This window comes from Castor canadensis, chromosome 5 (genome assembly GCF_047511655.1).
Source record: "Castor canadensis chromosome 5, mCasCan1.hap1v2, whole genome shotgun sequence".
NCBI classification, from domain to species: domain Eukaryota; kingdom Metazoa; phylum Chordata; class Mammalia; order Rodentia; family Castoridae; genus Castor; species Castor canadensis.
In genome coordinates, this window is record NC_133390.1 from 40,769,260 (window position 1) to 40,791,020 (window position 21,761).

At 36.2% G+C, this 21,761-nt stretch overlaps 1 protein-coding gene across 2 annotated transcripts; it reads left to right on the top strand.

Annotated features, from left to right (window-relative positions):
* The first annotated feature begins 282 nt into the window (after positions 1-282).
* On the top strand, positions 283-14,073 carry C5H3orf38 (chromosome 5 C3orf38 homolog). Of its 2 annotated transcripts, none has more exons than XM_020178323.2 (3): positions 283-417; positions 3,259-3,500; positions 4,585-14,073. In XM_020178323.2, the coding sequence occupies exons 1-3, from the start codon at positions 291-293 to the stop codon at positions 5,263-5,265; spliced, it is 1,050 nt and encodes a 349-aa protein (XP_020033912.2). In that variant the 5' UTR covers positions 283-290; the 3' UTR covers positions 5,266-14,073. The 2 variants fall into 2 exon arrangements, with proteins under 2 accessions (XP_020033912.2, XP_020033913.2); XM_020178324.2 differs by having other exon boundaries at positions 4,588-14,073.
* The last annotated feature ends 7,688 nt before the right edge of the window (positions 14,074-21,761 follow it).

Below are 21,761 nucleotides of genomic sequence, written 5' to 3' on the forward strand. Positions count from 1 at the left end.
GCTCTCTTGTGGAAGGTAGATGTTCACGGTTTAAACACTGCACGCACTTTAAGTGAGATACGTGTGGAACTTTGCTTCTACACAGCCCGGAACTCTAAGTAGGGTGCACAGGGTTTCCTCCTTGGCTTCCTCAATGATCACTTCCGCCCAGGAGTCTGAAATACCCGAGCCCTTTGGCTGCAGCGAACTACTGGAGAGGCACTTCCGGTGTCTGTTGCCAAGGCGCCGGCCCCAGGGGCCTTCAGGCGACATTATTGGCGTCGTCCTCTCCCCCCTTCCCGGGGGTCGAGATGTCGGGGCTCAGTCCCTTAGAGAAGGAGGGCTGTCGTAACCTGCTCGGCCTACTGGACAACGACGAGATCATGGCCCTGTGTGACACCGTCACCAACCGCCTAGTGCAGCCTAAGGACCGCCAAGGTAAGGGCCGACTCCTCCCCAGGCCTCACCCGACCCCACGTTGCGGGAGCGTGGGAGCGGGGTGTTTGGAGTCCTAGCTTCCAGGGGCCCCATGGAGCGCTCGGGCAGAATCCTGCGGAGTGGCCGCTGCTGCTCCGCGGCCGCTGCTGCTCCGCGGCTGAATACGGAACCACCACACCGAACCCGCGGGCGTCCAAGGGCGGTGGTGGCGTAGGCAATGGCGCAGCCCCGGGAGTTCCCTGAGGGTTACGGGGAGATGCTGTCTGTTCCGGCGTCCCGAGTGCGTGGAGAGTCGTGTTTCACGGTTTCCGCCGAACCTGACTTTCCCGTTTTGAGTCTGCATCGGTTGATTACAGAGGAGGATCAGCTGCTCCGCCGGCTGTTTTCCTCCCGCCCGCGGGAGGAAGGAGGTCATAAACACTTTTTATCCGTCTCTCAGGCACCATGGCCCCAGTAATACCAAGGCATGTGGTGTGAATCCATGCCGCTCTTTGGACCCAGGATTTTTCTGAGATGATTTTTAATGCATTACTTTCAGAGCCGAATATAGATTATGGGGGAGGGGATTTCAAGGATTACTAAATCGAACGTATATACCTTTTTACATTTTAGAAAACCAGCCATTTGTCATGTTGAAGAACGGGAGCGGAAGATAGTCCTAAGAATTTAGACTGAAAATAACCTTTGGCTAATGTAGTTCTTCAGCATAAATAGCCCTTCTTACAATCATGGCGAGTGTAGATTTAACAGATAAAAGTGCTGGATTTAAATAGGAGTCAATCTAAAAACGAGAAAAGTAAAAACTCCCGATAAGTCATTTGAAGAGACATTTCTCATAAAAAAATAAGCATATGAAAAGATAACGTCTTTAGGAAGCAATAAAACAAAAAACAAAACAAAGTATCTTTTATGTATCAGATTGGCAGAACATTAAAGTACAAGCTTCAAGTGTTTGGTGATCAGTTGAAGCAATTCTTTTGACAACTATGGAAGGGATCTATTATAAGAACTTTTGTAAATGTCACAATGTGCCCCCAGTACAACTATAATATAATATAATATAAAAAGGAACTACCCTTTGGAAAACCAAGTTTTGTAGACCCCAAAGTGACCACGCCCAGAGGAGTGATCTGGCCAAGAGATTATTGTGGGGTGGGAGAGGGAGAGAGCCAAGAGAGCGACTAGGCATGATCTGATTGGTTAGGATCTTATGGTTCATGCTGATTGGAGGTTGGGGCGGAAGGGGAATTCAAGCTAGACTTGAGGCAGGAACCTGACCCTGGGAAACAGAAACTTAAGGGTGCAGTAAGAACCGAACCCTATTGGCGCCATTATTGCCAACAAATTTGACATTACCTGCTTTAATGAAACATCAGACTCAAACGCTGGACCTGGGCTTAATAAACTTACTTGTGTGCCTTTAAATCCTTCAGGGATTGTATTAGTTAATTTCGCATTCCTGTGACCAAAATACTCTAGAGAACAAAGGAGGAAAGATTTTTTTTACTTACGGTTTTAAGAGGTCTCCATGGTTGCTTGGACGGAGTGTAAGGAGCTCTGGGGGAGTTTTTAAAGCATATTCTGATTCAGTAAATTTTGAAAGGACCAAATTTCTGTATTACTCACTAACGTCCAGGTGATGCTTATTCCTGTGGGCACTGGAAATAGTAGAATGTTCAAAGTACCAGTGTTTGTAGTAGGACAGGCACAAAAGAAGTGTATAAAGGAGTAGAATCCTTATAGTACTACAATTATATAGCTAAGTATGGTACAACAGTGAAAATAAATTAAAGCTACATGTATCCACATAGATTAATCTCAAACAAAGAAAAGGCTGATTAGAGAACACTAAATAAATGGATTGAATTTATATGCATACATTGTTTAGGGATACATACTTATGCTATACAACTGTGAAAAAAGTAAAATGGTAACATCTAGGATAGTAGTTACTCCGAGATTGCAAAAAAAGAGAGTAATATAGCTTTAGAAAGGGAGAAACTGGAGGCCTCAAAGATACTAATAATTTTTTATGTGTTAAGGTCCTTAGGAGGTTTGTTTAAGGGAGTGCATCTTACTGCCATTCTGTATATCTCATACATGTGAAATATTCTGTGATGTTTTATATACAGTGTTTTATGGAGGAAACTGTGGGATTTGAACTCAGGACTTTGCACTTGCTAGGTAGTTACTCTACCACTTGAGCCACACCCTCAGCCCACAGACACAGGTTTTTTAAATTTTAAAAGTCCTGGTTTTGCCACTTCCTAGAAGTGATTGTTAATATACTGCATTTATCTTCAACTTTGCTTATCTGTAGAATGAGAGGATTGAACTAACATTCCTTACTATCTAAAATGCCGTAATTTTAGTGATTTTTAGAGATTGTATATGAATTTAAATTTTTTGGCTTTATTAGAAAAATAATTTTTCCTGGTTTAAATTTTTTCTTAAAAGAATACTTTAAAAGAATATGCTAGTATTTTACTATTGCTTTTGGTAAGTGAAAGACAAGGGGAATTTTTTTAAGTAAAGGAAGTTTAAAGCATAAAGGAATTAGGAGTTGTGACTCAAGTGGCAGAGCGTCTGCTCTGCAAGTGTGAGGCACTGAGTTCAAACCACACTACCACCAAAAGAAACAAAATAATGCCTGGCTAGCATAAAGGAATTAAAAATGAATCTGACAACTTTCTTCTGTGTTTTTAGGAGTAATAACCATCTCACACAAAAGCAAATATCATGACAAGAACTTAAACATTTTTCAGTAGAAATTATGATGGTGTTGAACAAATTTACCAGTACTTCATGATGTTCTACTAATCATTGCAATTTTCTTTTTAGATGCTATTCATGCAATATTAGTGTATAGTCAAAGTGTAGAAGAACTTCTAAAGCGTAAAAAAGTCCGCCGAGAAGTCATATTTAAGTACTTAGCAACACAGGGAGTAATTATACCTCCAGCTACCGAAAAACATAGTATTATTCAGCATGCAAAAGTTTATTGGAAAAAGCAGTCTCAACTGAAACTGAAGGAAACAGCAGAGCCCGTTACAAAGACAGAAGACATCCAACTCTTTCAACAGGTAAACTGGTTATATTTTGAATATTTTGAATCATTGTTCTGTCTGAAACTGAAGGTAATCTTATATTTGAGGGCACATGGTTAATAATATTTGTATTTTCTAGTTTTACCTTTATGCCATTTGCATCCTAAAGAAAGATCAGTAAAGCAACTTAGAGACAAAATATTTCTGACATTTAATGTAGTAGTGTATATGATACTATGTTGATTATGAGGGGAATAATGTTTTTTCAATTATATCAAATGAAGACTTTTAAAGTAAACTGTAAGATTAATTTCATTTTATTTTGGACTCTAGTTCTCTATACTTTCTCACTTTTAAAAAAGCTATTATAAATTTCTCATTTTTAAGACTTTGATAGTGTAAAAATTCTATGAAAGAAACTTAAGTATTTAACTAGAAAAAATCCTGTTAGCTTTCTGCAGCTGACATTGGCTATTTGTATATCCACTGTACGTTTTAATTATTAAATATTTAAATGTTGATTGAATGCTGGGTAATTACTTTGCCTTCACATTAGGAAAGGATCTTCTAAGATCTTTATTTATTTAATGTGCTGAAAAGAAAATGAACTTTGAAATCATGTATATGTTACTTCAAGTTACATTCTGCTATATACTAAGTTTGTGAGCTTGAGCAACTAATTTGACCTTTCTGAGTCCTGCTTTCTTTATCTATAAAATAATCATAATAGGTTTGCTGGGGGTATAGGTCAGTGATAGAGAGTAGCATCCATAAGGGTGTAGCTCAGTAGTAGCAGTAATGCCCTGGGTTTGAGCCCTAACACGGGAAAGGAAAAAAAGAATTTGCCAAGACTGGTCCTGGAACTTCTGGGCTCAAGTGAACTTCCTACTTTAGACTCCTGAGTCTATAGACGTGTGCCACTGCGGCCAGCTAGGGCCTTCTTAAACTTTACTTACCCACTAGAATTTTAAGCCAGTAAATTCTTTGAAAAAAATTTTTTTATGCAGAAGGGTTCGGTGAATTCATATGTGGTTCCATTCCCTTTGCTGAAATCAATACTTTAAAACTTAGCAGCTATGAGAGTTAAGCCTTAATTTTATTTTTTATTTATTTTAATCAGCAGGCAAAAGAAGATAAAAAAGCTGAAAAAGTTGATTTTCGTTGTTTAGGAGAAGAATTCTGCCACTGGTTCTTTGAACTTCTAAATTCTCAGAATCCTTTTCTGGGACCGCCTCAAGATGAATGGGGGCCACAGCACTTCTGGCATGATGTCAAGCTTAGGTTTTTTTACAATACCTCAGAGCAAAATGTGATAGACTACCATGGAGCAGAAATTGTGAGCCTTCGTCTGCTGTCACTAGTGAAAGAAGAATTTCTTTTTCTCAGCCCCAACCTGGATTCCCGAGGACTGAAATGTGCTTCATCTCCCCATGGATTAGTTATGGTTGGAGTTGCAGGGACTGTCCACAGAGGAAACAGTTGTTTGGGAATTTTTGAACAAATTTTTGGACTTATTCGCTGTCCTTTTGTGGAGAATACTTGGAAAATCAAATTTATTAACCTAAGAATTGTTGGGGAAAGTTCCCTTGCTCCTGGAGCATCAATGAAACCAGCTGTTACATTTGAACAGAGTGATCTGGAGGCCTTTTATAATGTAATTACTTTGTGTGGCAACAGTGAAGTAAGACTTAATGTAATGCAGGCATTGGATAGTGGGACTGGAGACCAGGTTTTATGTAGTGGAAATGAGACATTGTTGAACAAAAGAGAACCGAGTTTGCCTAACACTGTAAAGCATTGAGCACTGTATGTCAGCCTAAAATTTCTCTATAGAAACTTCCAAGCATGACAGCAGTAATTTCTAAGTGATTACAGATGTGACAATTGACATATTTTAGTTGAAATACCTTTCTGGACTAGAAACGGATATATTATGTGAATACTTGCCTATTTCTACCTGAGTACAGCAAATGTTCTGAGAGCTTATTGCAGTGCATCAAATAAATCACACTTTAGATGCTGTAGCTAATCGTGTGCCTTAGAAACCAGGTAATATTTTCATTTTACTTAGTGAATATTCTAGTAATATCTATACCTTCTATGTGGCAAATGATTGACAGTGTTCAGGCTTACTGAATATTTTACAAATGCGTCTCACTGCCATACCTTTAAAAAAATTCAAATATTTTAGAGACATTAAATGTAGACTCAGAGTTTTCATTTTAGAAAATTCAAATGACATTGCTATCCAGAAAGGCCAATATTTTATCAAGGAGAGAAAAATTTGCTGCCCTTTTAATGTATTTGAGGAACACTTTTTAAACTACTCTAGTTCAAATGAACATCTCTTACAATCTGTAACATTTAACTATCTTGAGCAATGATAAATACTGTCCTCAAAACAGATGTTATTCTTATCTAGGCTTCAGCTAGCAGTTTTATGGAACATTTATCTTAACACCATATAACTAATACATACTTTTGAAATTTTAAAGGTATGCCCAGTTTCTAATCTTTCAGTGAATATCTATTCTTTCTCTTGATTGATGTGGCAGAACTGACTACCTCCAAACCCAAAGCAAAAAAAAAAAACCCATACAAAACCCATATACATACACACACACACATACACTTCATCATAACTTATTAGGAGTTTTCCTTATCTAATTTGAATTATTAGGTTTCAGTTACAAAGTTAAGTTCCCAAATTAATTAGATAGTTGTTTTAAAGTTCCTCACCACCCAGCAGCCATTTCTGATCCTAGATTTAATTAGGAATTTCTGTTTGTAAAAGTACTATTTGTACAAAAAAGTTCAACTGGAAAATATGATGACATTGTACATGTTGATTTTTACATTTAACTGTGCTTATGACCATCTAAGGAGACTGATAATGATCTTGGAAGTAGAAGACATAAACATTCATCTTTTTTTTTTTATGACATGCCTCCTACTAGAAGTATAGTAGATTATCAATTATCCTAAAAAACTTAATAAAAGAGGGATGTCCATTTTGCTGTGAAAGAGTAATACATTTAATTTACAGTTGTCTTGCTCTTAAAGTTTTAGCCAATTAGTAAAAATAAAACATCTTTTCCTTGCTGTTTACACTATCAGTGTAATATAATTGGTATAAGTGACACAACTAGCTGGGCGTGGTACCTCGTAATGTCATCTCCTCAGGAGGGAGACAGAGAATTACTGTTTGAGACCAGCTCTGGCAAAAATAAAAAAGGTAGTGTGACTCCCACCTCAATAAATAAACCAGGCCTGGTGGTTTACCCCTACCAGCTATGGTAGACAGAGTAGGAGGATCATGGTCAGAGGTAAAAGCAGGAGACACTATTAAAAAATAACTAAAGCAAAAAAAGGTAAGAAGCTTAAGACCTGAGTTCAAATACCAGCATAGAAAAAAAGGAAAGACTTTAAAAAAGTGAACATAGCAATTTACAAAATAATTACCTCATACTTTTGCATGGTAGACAGTCAAGTTACACAAGTCCATCTTTACCCATCCTGTAGCTCTGCTTAGCTTTTGAAAACTTGTTCTGTTTGTTAGGTTGTTAATGGTCATTTAAAAAAAATAGTAAATATCCTAAGGATAAAATTAAAAACCAATGATGTCTTTTTGCTGTGCTATTTATGTCAAGTACTGCAGAAATACTGTAGATGCTCAGAATAGACTGGGATTTCCTCTGCTATCTTCATTACTGAATTTTTAAATTTTTATACAGCCCAAGTAAGGCTGTAAATTCTACACATGGTTTTAATTAATCTTACAAATCGAAGTCTTGATAAACTAATACAATTGGACTGGTTTATTTCAGGCGAATTTCCACATCTGAGCACAAGGTAGAGCCTTAGCCTTATGTTTGAGTTAAGAGGTAAATGAATGAGCCAATGAGATTTACATAATGAAAAAAAACAAGACTTTATGTTTGATTCTGCTCTTTGGTGCTGGTGTTTTGATTACATCATCTGAATATCATATGTGGCTACACAGAAACTTAGACCCCCAAATAACTAAGATTTGGGAGCAAAACAGTACTGACTTGAAAGCTTGGTCAATGACATATTCTTGAGCCCTAAGGCTATCTTAAAAAAATTATCTATCTATAAATAGATAGATAGATACATGAAATATTCAGAGGAAGAAGAAGCCTGGAAGAGTTGAAATTTATTCACGAGGATTAGAGCTTAATTTAAGCCTGAGAATGGCCAAATGCAAAGTGTAAGAATTAAATTTTGCTTTTCTGCGATCACCTCCCAAATGTGTTTGTGTTAGGAATGGCAGGGATCTTAGCTTTAGTATTCTTGCTTTCTTATTCTCAGCTTGTATTTGGAAAGTCTGGGGTAGGTAATAAAGAAGACTATGCCACTACATTGTCATGGAGAAATAATTGGTGGTCAAAGTAGGGGAATCTCATGAACTTTTATTTGATGTAGGCTAATTTGCCATAGCCTTATAATAGGGTATCTGTGGTTAAATACCCCTTTTTATTAAAAGTAACTTACTAAATAAAAATTTTTAAATCTTTTACTAAAACTGTAACTAATAGCTAATATATTTTATTGGTACCTAAAATGCAACACATTTCTTATGTTTTATAAACTAAAATTCCAAACTAGGAAAAAGGCCATCTCTACTAAATCATCTTACAAATGAAAAATACAATAGCAGGTAATGAAAATATTCCTAGGATTTCCAAAAGGTAATGTTTTTCTGTTAAAGAAGGGCTAATCTCATTAAGAAATTACGGAATCACCAGAAAATGGGATAGCTGTTTTGTTTTTTTAAAAAAGGTAATTGGAAACTGTTCTAACAAAATGGCTCTCATGCCTAAGCAGGTCATTAAAATCAATGAAAATCATATCATAATGTTTTTCTTAGGATCTATATTTGCACAAATGCAGATGCCCTTTTCAACTTTTATTGGGGGTATAGGGTTTGCTGGAATTGAACTCAGGAACTTCACACACACGTGCTGAACACATTCTACCACTGAGCTAAATTCCTGGCTCTTAATTTGGGTTGTAGGAGTTAGTCATCAACCTTTTGAAAAATAAAATGAGACCTGTGTTCTTTGTCTTCAGAAAAAATATGCTTGCTTTTGTAGCATTAGATGTTCTGAATATTTTGGTGAAAGCATGAGCTTCTCCAAAGCAGAGCTGAGTCCTGTGGAAATCATGTTAGAAAAATCTGCCATGATGTTATATTTCCCAAGACTGCTCCTCTAACAAATGGGGTTTTTTTTTGTTGTTTTTTTTTTTTGGTGTCTGTCTCTACTGTAGAGGACTAAATCTTTTTTTCTTTTTTTATTTTGTTTTTACATTTATTTACATGTGTATACATTGTTTGTGCCACCTCCCCTCTCCCTCCCTCCCTGCCCCCCAGGCAAAACCTGTTCCTCCCTCTTCTCCAGTTTTGTTGAAGAGAAAACAAGAGATAATAAGAAACAGAGATAATAAGAGACATAAGTTTTTGCTAGTTTGGGACAAAGATAGCTATACAGAGATTCCAGTCTTCGCTTCCAGGCAATTATGTATTGCAACCACATTGTTTCGTTTCTGCCAGACCTCTTCACTGCTTCCTGGTCCCCTTTCCATAGTGGCGTCTGCCAATTTAAGATTACTTTATTTGCTTCTCTACAGTGAGCACATCAACCACATTCAGGTTTTAGGTTTCCTTCCTTTACCCTATTCCTCCCGTGTGTGATCTCGCCTTAGTGTGTGACCCATGTCCAATAATACTACTTCATTTGTTTTGGGTCTATAATCCGCATTTGAGGTAGAGCATGCGATTTTTGGCCTTCTGAGCCTGGCTAAGTTCGCTTAAGTTGATGTTCTCTAGTTCCATCCATTTACTTGAGAATGACAAAATTTCATTCTTTGTGGCTGAGTAAAATTCCATTGTGTATAAATACCAAATTTTCTTGATCCATTCGTTGGTTGGTCTTGGCTATTTCCATAGCTTGGCTGTTGTAAACAGTGCTGCAATAAACGTGGGTGTGCAGGTGCTTTTGTAATAACTTGAGTTGCATTCCTTCAGGTATATCCCTAGGAGTAGTATTGCTGGATCATAGGGCAGATCTATGTTTAGATTTTTAAGATGCCCCCATATTTTGCAGAGTGGTTACATTCCCACCAGCAGTGTATGAGGGTTCCTTTCTCCCCACTCCTCGCCAGCATTTGGTGGTGGTGGTGGTCTTGACGATAGCCATTCTAACAGGTGAGGTGGAATCTTAGCAGTTTTGATTTGTATTTCCTTTATGGCAAGGGTTGGTGAGTATTTTTTCATGTGTTTTTTGGCCATATGGATTTTTTTTCCTTAGAAAACATTCTTGTTTAGTTCAGTTGCCCACTTTATTGGTTCACTGATTTTTGGGGAGTTTAGTTTTTTGAGCTCTCTGTATTCTGGCAGAGGACTAAATCTTATAAATGAAAGGATAATTTCTAGGAAGTTTCTTGGTTTACAATAGTCCTTATGACTTGTTTTTCAAATGGTGTTAGGTAGGCAAAAACCTACTGAAATACAAGCAAGTTAAGCATAAAATTTATCAGAACTTATTTTGACATGATAAATTGGCAGTGAGCACGTTTTGGGGAAAGTGATAAACGTGAAAAAGATATTTTCAAGATGTTAACCAAAACTTTTTTCTAAGAAGATTTATGTTTTATGTAGTAGTAAATTGTATATTTGTAATTGTTTCCATCTGTACTGTTCCATCCTGCCTCTCCTTCCTACTGTCCTATTTGTAAGCGTCACATCTACCCAGTTCGAATGGATGCAGACAGTGTAGTTGGCATGCTAGGAAACAAGGACTTTCTAGATCTGTGTTCACAAGTTTATTTGGCACATGTTTATTAAATATCTACTATTAGAAACTCACTGAATAAAGCACATGACAAAATAATACATCACTAGGTTATTTGCCTAAACTTAGGTTGAATTCAGATATCATTCTCTGAGTTTAGGTTGTCTAAACTCAGAGAGATTGTCTAAACTCAAAGACATAAGTCACTGAGTTATGCCTTTGGTAGAATGCTTCAGATCATTAACTTTTATATGATCTTGAAAGAAAAGAAAAAAAATGAAATTTTTGAATGGTTCTAGTTAAGCTACGTAGATTTTATTGATACAGAATATTGGGTGTTTTGATAGACCACTTAATTTGGAATTGGAAGGAAAAGTTGCCAAAGTTTATCAGAATGTACTAAATGCATTTAGCTTTACTTTTCTAACATCTTTTTCAAGTCTTTCAGTGAAATGCTGATATTAAAATTGCCATATTTATCCTTCATTTACTGTGATGAACCAGAAATCCAGAACCATTTGTGTTAGTCATGAAATCACTGGCCTAAAATTTAGTACCTTCTAAATTCTATTCACAGTACTACTAAATATTACTCTTTGTATTGAGTTACTTAGTGAAGTTTTTCATCTTTGGTTTGTTGATATTCTGAATCTCAAGTTTAAAATTAGTTACATTTGAATTATTAAATTTAAGGATTGAAAAGAAAATCACCCACTTCCAACTATGTTACTTGTCTGATTTCTAAACAAAAAACTATTGAGGAAAGCCTTATAATTGAAGGCTTAATTTATAAATTTGCATTAATTTTTCACAGCTTTCATATTTTACTATATTAGTGATTAGTTTTACATGTAATTGTTTTTACAATGTTACGTGTAAGAAACATTTGTCTCCCAAATTGTAAATTCCTAGAACTGGTTAATTCTCATTTCATAATCTTCCCCCCCATTCCTTGCACAGGACAACAGCTGAATTTGTAGTGTTTATTATGTATCAGTTACTTTTGTATGTACATTGAGCATATTAACTGGTTCAGTCCTTCCAACAGCTAGATGAGGTAGATACCATTATGCCTCTTTTATCAGAAACAAGGTTGAGTAACTTACAAGCTGTGACAACTCATGATAGAGCCTAGGTTTAAACCCAGACATTGAAACTCAGCAACCATACTGTCACTATCTTGCCCCTCTCATATATAGTAGTTTTTTTGTTTAACCCTTTTAGACTAATTATTCTCAGTATGAAGGTTGTCCTTTGCTGATTGTCATTGTTCCACAGCAAAATTGCCTTTATATTGTCTATATAAAAAATATCTCTTCAATAAGGCAAGCACTTTTTTCTCTTTAGTTTTGAGTACATTTCCTGACTAGAATAACCTTTCTCAAGCTTTTTGCATGGCTGCTTCATTTTCATCATTGATGACTTGGCTTAAGTGTTCTTTACTCTCTTAACTAAGTAAACAATTCATTAGTATAGAACATCCCTTTTGGTTTAGTATTAACACTTCATATATTACTTGTTTGCTTACTAATTATCTTTCCTACTCAATTTTAAGCCATTTTTCTCTAGATTTTAAGCTGTTTCACTTACATTGTATTTCTAGTACCTGCACAGAGACTAGATATTCAACAGGTATTTATTAAAGATAGAAATAAGGAAATGAATGCTATATTGTATTCAGAGGCTTATATAGTCCTAGGTCTTTGCCTGTCAAAGACAGGGCCTAGCATATATAGTAGATGATGATGTATGAGCTCCAGTACAACCAACCAAAACAAAAATTTTTTGAGACAGTCTCACTATTGTAGCCCAGGTGGGGTATAATCTTTCTGCCCGTTTCCAAGAACTGGGATTATAGGCATGTACCACACACCTAGCTAACAGCACTAATAGAATTATCAAGAACATCTTTTGTAAAGATGAAGAAACTGAAGCTGAACTTCTTATCATTTTGTTGTTATGGAGATCACAGCATCTAACTCTTCCTCCCCCCTACCCCCAAGGTTATTTTTAAACTATAAAATGAGTATTCTTTCTTACACTTTGTTTGCAGTCTGACAACTGCTACCTTATTTTGAAATAATTTAAATGAATCATCAGTTTCTTCACATGGAAAAATGAGCCAGATGAGACAATTTCTGAGTTCTGCTATGATTTTAAAGTTTGTGGTGTGATTGTGTACCTTCTCAAAAACTGAATATTACTTTTCAAGGTATTTATAGTTTATTGTGGAAATTCTTTATTATCTTGCCTCCTTACAAGTAATGCTCATTGAAAACAATGAAATTCATTCTTAGGAAGAAGTGAATGTATACATTTTTGAGTACATGTGTGGGTAGTATGTATTTCTATCCACAGTGGGAAAAAAAAAGTTTCTGTATCATAACAGAAACTTGAAGAAAGTTTGAAGTTTCTAATTTTACTAAAATTTTCTGATCACTAGAAATTCTAAAGCTATTTAAAACTAAAACTTTTCTTAAACTTTTTTTTGCCTTGTTACATATTTTCAGTATGTATTTCCAAGTTTTTGTTAAGAAAAATGCAAAGTGGTTGGGCAGCCAAATTAAAGACTGCTGTTACAGATAGTCCCCAACTTCTCTTTGTTTGACTCAGTTTTATTGTGTGAAAGGAATTCATAATAGAAAATGTACTCAAATTTTGAGTTTTTATATTTTCCCAGACTAATGACCCAAACCAACCCATTCTGTTCACTTTCTGTACAGTATTCAATAAATTCATAAGGTGTTCAACATTTCATTATAAAATAGGATTTGTGTTAGGTGATTTTGCCCAACTGTGGGCTATCATAAATGTTCTGAGCATGTTTAAGGTAGGGTAGGCTAATCTATGTTGTTTATTAGGCTAGGTTATTAAATGCTTTCTTAAGATATGTCCAATGTATGGTGACTTTATCAGGATTTAACCCTGTTCTAAGTTGAAGAAAATAAAGATTAATGAAATAACCAAATACAGAGATTTCTTTGAAAGAAAATGAGAAGCAGAAGTTGGCAAATATTTAAGAGTGACTTTATGGACAAATAGCGGACTAGGATAGGCATTTTCTGTAGGAAGCATGGCCAGTGATATGTGCTACTCATAAAGATATCATTAAAAGCCATTCCAGGAAGTTTAGTGGAAACATTTGTTCAACAAAACAGAAGGTTTTGCAGTATTTAGTGCACTGTTTTGAGCATTCAGATTTATGATAGAACCTGGGGTACAGAAACAAGATAACAATAGAAAATTTAAGCATGTCAAGGACTACAGTTGTAAAATCACTAGAAATCATTGGACTCCCAGGAATTAGGAGAAATTAATGAATAGGTCATATTTTTTTTTTTTTTGTGGGACTGGGGTTTGAACTCAGCTTCAAGCTTGCAATGTGGTACTTGCACAGCAGACAGTCTGCTTCCTGAGCTATGCCTCCAGCCCACTTTTGCTCTGGTTATTTTGGAGATAGGGTCTTACAAAATATTTGCCTGGGTTGCCTTTGGATTTCTTCCCAATCTCAGCCTCCCAAGTAGCTAAGATTATGGGCGTGAGCCACCAGCACTCAGCCAATAATTTTAAGAATAATTTTGGGCTAGAATAAGATTAATCCTTTAGGATTAAGGAAAGAGTTGATTTTAAAGAATGCATTAGTGTTTTCTTTCGATGCAGTAGACATTTATTTGTCACTTAGTATTTTTCATAGAAGGCACTTATACATGAAGTAGCTCGTTTCTTCTACCGTTTTCTAACTTGTACAAAGTAATTTTTACTGTCTAATAAAAAGTTTATTTTATTACAAAGTGTTTCTTTGTGATCTCTCATTGATGTCCTTTTAATTAGGTTAACTATTGTCATCTTTTGATGCTTATCTGAAATCATAGGTAAAACTAATCTCTGGACTAGACTAATGCTACCATAGGAATTGTGATTCTTGGTACTCTGTTAGTTTGACAGTTTCAGAGAGAAAGAAAATGCACTGAAACACATTTTCCAGATCATATGCATATAATTCACATATCTTTCTAATTTTAAATGAAAGATAATTTTCATAAAAATTCCATGAAGTTAGCTGTGTGCCAGTGGCTCACGCCTATAATCCTAGCTACTTCCGGGACAGACATCAGGAAAATGGTGTTTGAAACCAGCCCGGGCAAACAGCTCATGAGACCCTATCAAAAATATCCAACAAGGAAAAGGGCTGGTGGACTGGTTGAAGTGGTAGAGCACCTGCCTAGCAAGCATGAGGCCCTGAGTTAACATCTCAGTACCACCAACAAAAAGTTTAAGAACATCGTTGTACATGTGTATATGCACAATGAGGATTGTGTTAATTGACACTTAACTTCAGGCAAGAGGAAGTTAACAGGGTACTCATCATCACTAATGTTCTTTCCTGTAATTTTAATGCTTACTAAGTTTTCATTTTATGGCCGATGCTGTTTTTAGGTTTATAATTCACAAGACTAGTTTATTGAAAAGTGGTACAGATAGTTACAAGTATAATCATTCATAAAAATTCCATTCCAATAATGGGAAGAACGTGTGAATACAGAATTAGAGTATATATGTGCTGTGCCGTGCAAGAGATTCCCTGCGTGCAGTGTTTTCAAACAGCTGAAAAAGACAAAGTCATGGAGGCCATCTGAAGTCTTTTTGGTCTGTAATCCATTCACTTATTGCCAAATATCCACCTGATGTCATGACAGTTTGATTTCACTGGTAAATGAATTTAGTTAGATAATCATTTTTTCCTGGTAAGTGTTAAATATATCCCTGTACGTCATGCAAGACAGAGTAATCAAAAATTACAGAGGCATCACCCAGAGTTGTATTAAACCAAGAATAAGATGTTTGTTGAGAAGCTTGTACTAAAAAAATCTAAATACAATAAGAAAACAAAAGCTACTGGGAAAGTTCATTCAAAAAGAAAAATAGCATTATTCAGTCACAGTGTGGAAGAAAAATTCCCATTGTGTTGTAGATGATACTTACTTTTCATTTTATTTTCTTTTATTATTCATATGTGCATACAAGGCTTGGGTCATTTCTACCCCCTGCCCCCACCCCCTCCCTTACCACCCACTCCGCCCCCTCCCCTCACCCCACTCCCTCAATACCCAGCAGAAACTATTTTGCCCTTATTTCTAATTTTGTTGTAGAGAGAGTATAAGCAATAATAGGAAGGAACAAGGGTTTTGGCTGGTTGAGATAAGGATAGCTATACAGGGCATTGACTCACATTGATTTCCTGTGCGTGGGTGTTACCTTCTAGGTTAATTCTTTTTGATCTAACCTTTTCTCTAGTACCTGTTCCCCTTTTCCTATTGGCCTCAGTTGCTTTTAAGGTATCTGCTTTAGTTTCTCTGCGTTAAGGGCAACAAATGCTAGCTAATTTTTTAGGTGTCTTACCTATCCTCACCCCTCCCTTGTATGCTCTCACTTTTATCATGTGCTCAATGTCCAATCCCATTGTTGTGTTTGCCCTTGATCTAACGTCCACATATGAGGGAGAACATACGATTTTTGGTCTTTTGGGCCAGGCTAACCTCACTCAGAATGATGTTCTCCAATTCCATCCATTTACCAGCGAATGATAACATTTCGTTCTTCTTCATGGCTGCATAAAATTCCATTGTGTATAGATACCACATTTTCTTAATCCATTCGTCAGTGCTGGGGCATCTTGGCTGTTTCCATAAGTTGGCTATTGTGAATAGTGCCGCAATAAACATGGATGTGCAGGTGCCTCTGGAGTAACCTGTGTCCCCAGTCTTTTGGGTATATCCCCAAGAGTGGTATTGCTGGATCAAATGGTAGATCAATGTCTAGCTTTTTAAGTAGCCTCCAAATTTTTTTCCAGAGTGGTTGTACTAGTTTACATTCCCACCAACAGTGTAAGAGGGTTTCTTTTTCCCCCGCATCCTTGCCAACACCTGTTGTTGGGGGTGTTGCTGATGATGGCTATTCTAACCGGGGTGAGGTGGAATCTTAGCATGGTTTTAATTTGCATTTCCTTTATTGCTAGGGATGGTGAGCATTTTTTCATGTGTTTTTTGGCCATTTGAATTTCTTCTTTTGAGAAAGTTCTGTTTGGTTCACTTGCCTATTTCTTTATTAGTTCATTAGTTTTCGGAGAATTTAGTTTTTTAAGTTCCCTATATATTCTGGTTATCAGCCTTTGTCTGATGTGTAGCTGGCAAATATTTTCTCCCATTCTGTGGCTGTTCTCTTCAGTTTAGAGACCATTTCTTTTGATGAACAGAAGCTTTTTAGCTTTATGAGGTCCCATTTACCTATGCTATCTCTTAGTTGCTGTGCTGCTGGGGTTTCGTTGAGATAGTTCTTACCTATACCTACTAACTCCAGAGTATTTCCTACTCTTCCCTGTATCAACTTTAGAGTTTGTGGTCTGATATTAAGATCCTTGATCCATTTTGAGTTAATCTTGGTATAGGGTGATATACATGGATCTATTTTCAGTTTTTTGCAGACTGCTAACCAGTTTTCCCAGCAGTTTTTGTTGAAGAGGCTGCTATTTCTCCATTGTATATTTTTAGCTCCTTTGTCAAAGACAAGTTGGTTATAGTTGTGTGGCTTCATATCTGGGTCCTCTATTCTGTTCCACTGGTCTTCATGTCTGTTTTTGTGCCAGTACCATGCTGTTTTTATTGTTACTGCTTTGTAATATAGTTTGAAGTCAGGTATTGTGATACCTCCTGCATTGTTCTTTTGACTGAGTATTGCCTTGGCTATTCGTGGCCTCTTGTGTTTCCATATAAATTTAACAATACTTACTTTTCAAACGAAACTACTGACATGTGTGACCATTGTTTGGCACAAGCATATTTTATGTGTGAATGAAAAGGCCGTAATTTCTTACTGGATTTATCCCTGAAAGCCCATGAATTTGGAAAAAAAGACTACATTGGGAAATGAGTTTTGATAGGGACTAAAAAGGATGGATTGTGACCTGTGGGGCAGTCCTTAAAGTGATAGGAAAATAAAAGCACCTAAAGGCCTTTTCGGGGATTCTAAGTACCTGGCTTAAGTGACATACCAACCAATCCACTGCCCTAAGAGCCATTTCTCCAAGTCGATAATGTGGATTTTAATGTCAAGGCATCAGATTATTTTAAGATTATGTAACTCTTGTGCAGGTAGCTTGGTTACAAGCTTCATTTTTCCACCACCATCTTACTGTTTTGCAGAAGCTATATTTGGGGGCTTATGTAAAACCACATTCACACACTGTGACTAACATGAAAGAATACCTTTTCCCTGAGGTGAATACCAAGAACAGAGTGAGAACAATATCTAATCATGTATCATTATTTACAAGTAGATTTTTCTTTTGGTGATCATAGGTAAAAAGATTAAGAGAAACTGAGAGAAAGTATATGGCTGTAAAAGAATTGTACAAGTGAATCAAAAAGAAAAACTTTCTGAATATAGTAACAGCAGAATTATGTGAAAAATAAACCTGCTTATATATCATTTTTATAAAGGCACAAAAGTTGTACATTAAAAGCTTATGCTGATCTGACTTTATATACTGTTAAAATCAGTAAGTCACTTTTCACACAAGCAATTGAACTGAAATCATCACCTGTGTTTTAGCAATCTTTCAATTCTCATTTTCTATCTTTTCATAACCTCAGAACTCTGTCAATTCAGCCAGTGATCACAATCTCCTTTTACTTTCCACCCAATCAAGACTCAGTTTGAAAGGTTTCCATATAGAAGTGAAGAAACTTTTAATTTTATCTTTACATTTTATTTATTAGCATATAATAGCTGTACAGTGGGGGATACATCCTAACATTTACATATATGCTTACAATGTATCTTAATTAGATCCACCTCTTCTGTCATTCTCCTTCGCTGTCCCCTCTTCCTTTTCTTAGAACAGTATCACCAAGTTTCATTGTTCTGTTTTCATACACAATTACAAAATACATCCGCCCTATTTACCCTCCTCCATCCTCTCCATTTACCCTCCCCTCTCCCACTGGAACCCACTCCCAGACAGGTCCTGTTTTGCCTTATGTCCTTCATTTTTTTTAAGTGTATATTGATTATTCAAGGGGTTTCTGCTTTGATATTTCACACATGCAAATATTATACTTTAATCCAATTAGTCCCCCTTATTATTTACTCTGTTTGTATTGCCCTACTTCTGTTATTCAACAGCTTTGGGGTTGTAGGTGTAGTGCAGTGGTAGAGTACTCTGTACTTAGCATGCGTGAGATCCTAGATTTGATCTCCAGTACTATGAACTACAATTAACATTTTCAGAATGACACAACTTATCAGTAGTCAAGACTTTCTTCTAGACGTGCATAGAGTAAGGACATGTTTTGGACAGCTTATTTTGGAGAATGGGAGAGTTTCATTGATGAATTTTATATTATTTATTTCCTTACCAAAATAAAGCATTTATTCACTATCGGTATTGGCAAATGTGTAAGTATATCATACTTCTGTGCCTAAGTTCTTAGCCTTATTAATTTTGTACGTCAGTCTTTTGTTTAAGCTGGTACTTTTGAAGCTCTTGGACTTGCATATTAGGAAAAGTCCCAAGAATTGCATACAAATAACTTTAAAATAGACTTCAGGTCTCAATTGCTAGATTTTGTATAGTGATGGCGAAGTCAGACAAAGAGATCAACATGTTTTTCCATTAAGTGTTTTGCTTTTACTTTTATAAGTTCATTTTTAAGAATTAAAAATGTTTTCAGGGGCTGGTGGAGTGGCTTAAGTAGCAGGGCGCCTCCCTAAGCAAGCATGAGGCCCTCAGTTCAAACCCCAGGACTACTAAAAACAACATTTTCAGAAAATTTTGTGTAATACAAATTTTTATAATAAATATGACTTCTTACAGGTAAAACATTTTTATGTGAGAAAGAATGTACATATATATATATATATATATGCACCTTTTGAATTTTATGCCATGTGCATGAGTTATCTAGTCAAGACAGATGCAGATGTGAACAAAAATAATAAACAGCTGTTAGTGAAGCTTAGCCTTGGCCCTTGGCTACTAGGATATCTCTATGCTCTTGTCATTTCTGGGATCTTTGGTCATGGGATAGTCTAACAATACAATTTATAATGGGGTATTGGACCAGGCCCTATCAGTTCCAGTTTCTTTCAAAGAAACTGAAGATAAAAAATATTAGCCCTGGGGCTGGAGGTGTAGCTCAAGTGGTAGAGTGCCTGCTTTGCCATCATGAAACCCCTGAGTTCATGATTGTTTGTTGTTCAAACAAAAAACCACAAAGCAAAAATTATCCCAACTCCTGGGAGGAACTGCAGACTAAAGGTCAAAGACACAAGCAATAATCAAGTCCTAGAAAAAATCAACCAACGATTAAGCCCTAGCAAAAACTTTGAAACCAAAGGCTGGGGTAAATATTGTCACAAATTGTGACTGGGAAGAGATATTGCCATCCCTAGAAGCACAGTGTTTGGATCCCTTCTTGTACTCTGTCCTGTCCTCCTATCATGGCTAATTTTAGGTATTGACTTGACTGAATTAAAGGATGCCCAAATAGCTGGTGAAGCATTATTTCTGGGTGTGTCTGTGAAGGGGTTTCCAGAAGAGATTGGCTTTTGAGTTAGTAGCTGGAGTAAGGAAGTTCCACCTTCACCCAGCACCTTTCATTTGGCTGGCTGGTGGTCCAGATAAAACACAAAGGCAGAGGAAAATGAATTTGATTTCTCTCTCCTAAAGCTGGTATATCCACTTGTCTTCTCCTGCACTTGAACATCAGAACTCCAGGTGGACTCCAGTACTAGTACCAGCGGCCCTCTCATTTTCTCAGGCTTTTGGCCTCAGATAGAGAGAGTTACACCATTTGCTCCTCTGGTTCCTGTCTACTGGTTTTTTGATTCTCCAGTGTGCAGATGACATATCCGTGGACTTTTCAACCATGATGATCATGTCAACCAATTCCCCTAATAAGTTGCCTGTTGTACCTATCTATTTATGCTATTGACTCAGCTTCTTTGGAGAACTTTAATAGAGATTTTTGTACCAAGAGTAGCATAATTTTAAGGATGAGTTTTTAAAATTGATTTTGATGTTCCTGGAATTGGCTCACTAATCTAATAAGACTTAAAAATGCTAAGAACTGTTATTTCCAATAGTACACTGATCATCCATGACATGAACTGTCTTTTAAAAGTATACAAAATTTCTGTTTGAACACTTCTAGTCAGATACTCAAGTGAATCAAATTCCTGATCAAGCAACACATATGTGGTCTTGAAGCATTTGGTATACACTGAGGGAAAACGTTGTTGTCCTGTAGCCACAGTATTGAAATTATTGAAAATGAAACACAAATCTTCATTGTGAAATTAGCTGAATTACACAAAAGTTGAACTCACTTTCACTTTGCAGAAGTGAAAATATTGGTTGGAAGGGAAATTGTGAAAGATACTGAAGAAGTTGGGAAGCTCAAGCTCCTAAATTCTGATGACTCTTTTTTTGTTCTTGCAATCATTTTATTAATACCTTTCTGCTTCTCCTTTTTTTATTTTTGTGCTGGGTGGGGGTACATTGTGGCATTTACAAAAGTTCTTACAATGTATCAAATATATCATACTTTAATTCATCCCCTCCACAGCTCTCCTTTATCACCCTGGCCCCATTCCTAGAATAGTTTCAACAGGTATCATTTGCATTTATATACATGTGTACATAGTTTTTGTACTGTATTCACCCTCCCCTATCCCCTTTCCCCTGTTATGGTGCCAGCCTCCACCCTCCACACACACCGGGTAGAACCTGTTACATCCTCCCATTCTCTGATTTTGTAGGAGAGAAAAGAAAAAATGACATTTTTCCCTGTTTGTGATAAAGGTACCTGCACAGGGAGTTCCCTTTTAACCCCAGTTGATTCATTGCCTCTACTTTTCTTCATTCTACCTTAGTCCCTTTCTGCTTTTCTTTTTAAGTATATATTGTTTGTACAAATTAATGAATTTCAGTTCTTCTAATGCATACTTATCCATGTGAGTTTAACTTTCATCAATAATAAATGCAACATGCCAATAAACAACTCTTCAAGATAAATACAGTACAGTAAATAACAATAAATATTTAATGACTAAGAAGTATTTTTTCAAGACTAATCAAACTTAATAAAGAATTCTAGTAGCTGCATAGAGCTATATTAAGTAAATGTACATTTTATTCTCCAAAGTAAATTCACTCAAATGTATAGATTTGTTCATATTGACAAAATTTATGGATTTTCTGAGGACTCTAATAAAAATTCATTTTTACACTTTTCCAATTTTAGAGTACCAACTTTAAATTATTAAATTTTATTATCACTTAAACATCCTTACTGGATTACATTTTTCTATAAATAAATTTTTAAAGGCCCATATAGCATGATACTGCAAAATGATTTTGTCTTTCATTCCTTCTTTCTCTTAAGACTAAGCAAGAATAAAAGTACTTTATCCTCCCTTTGTT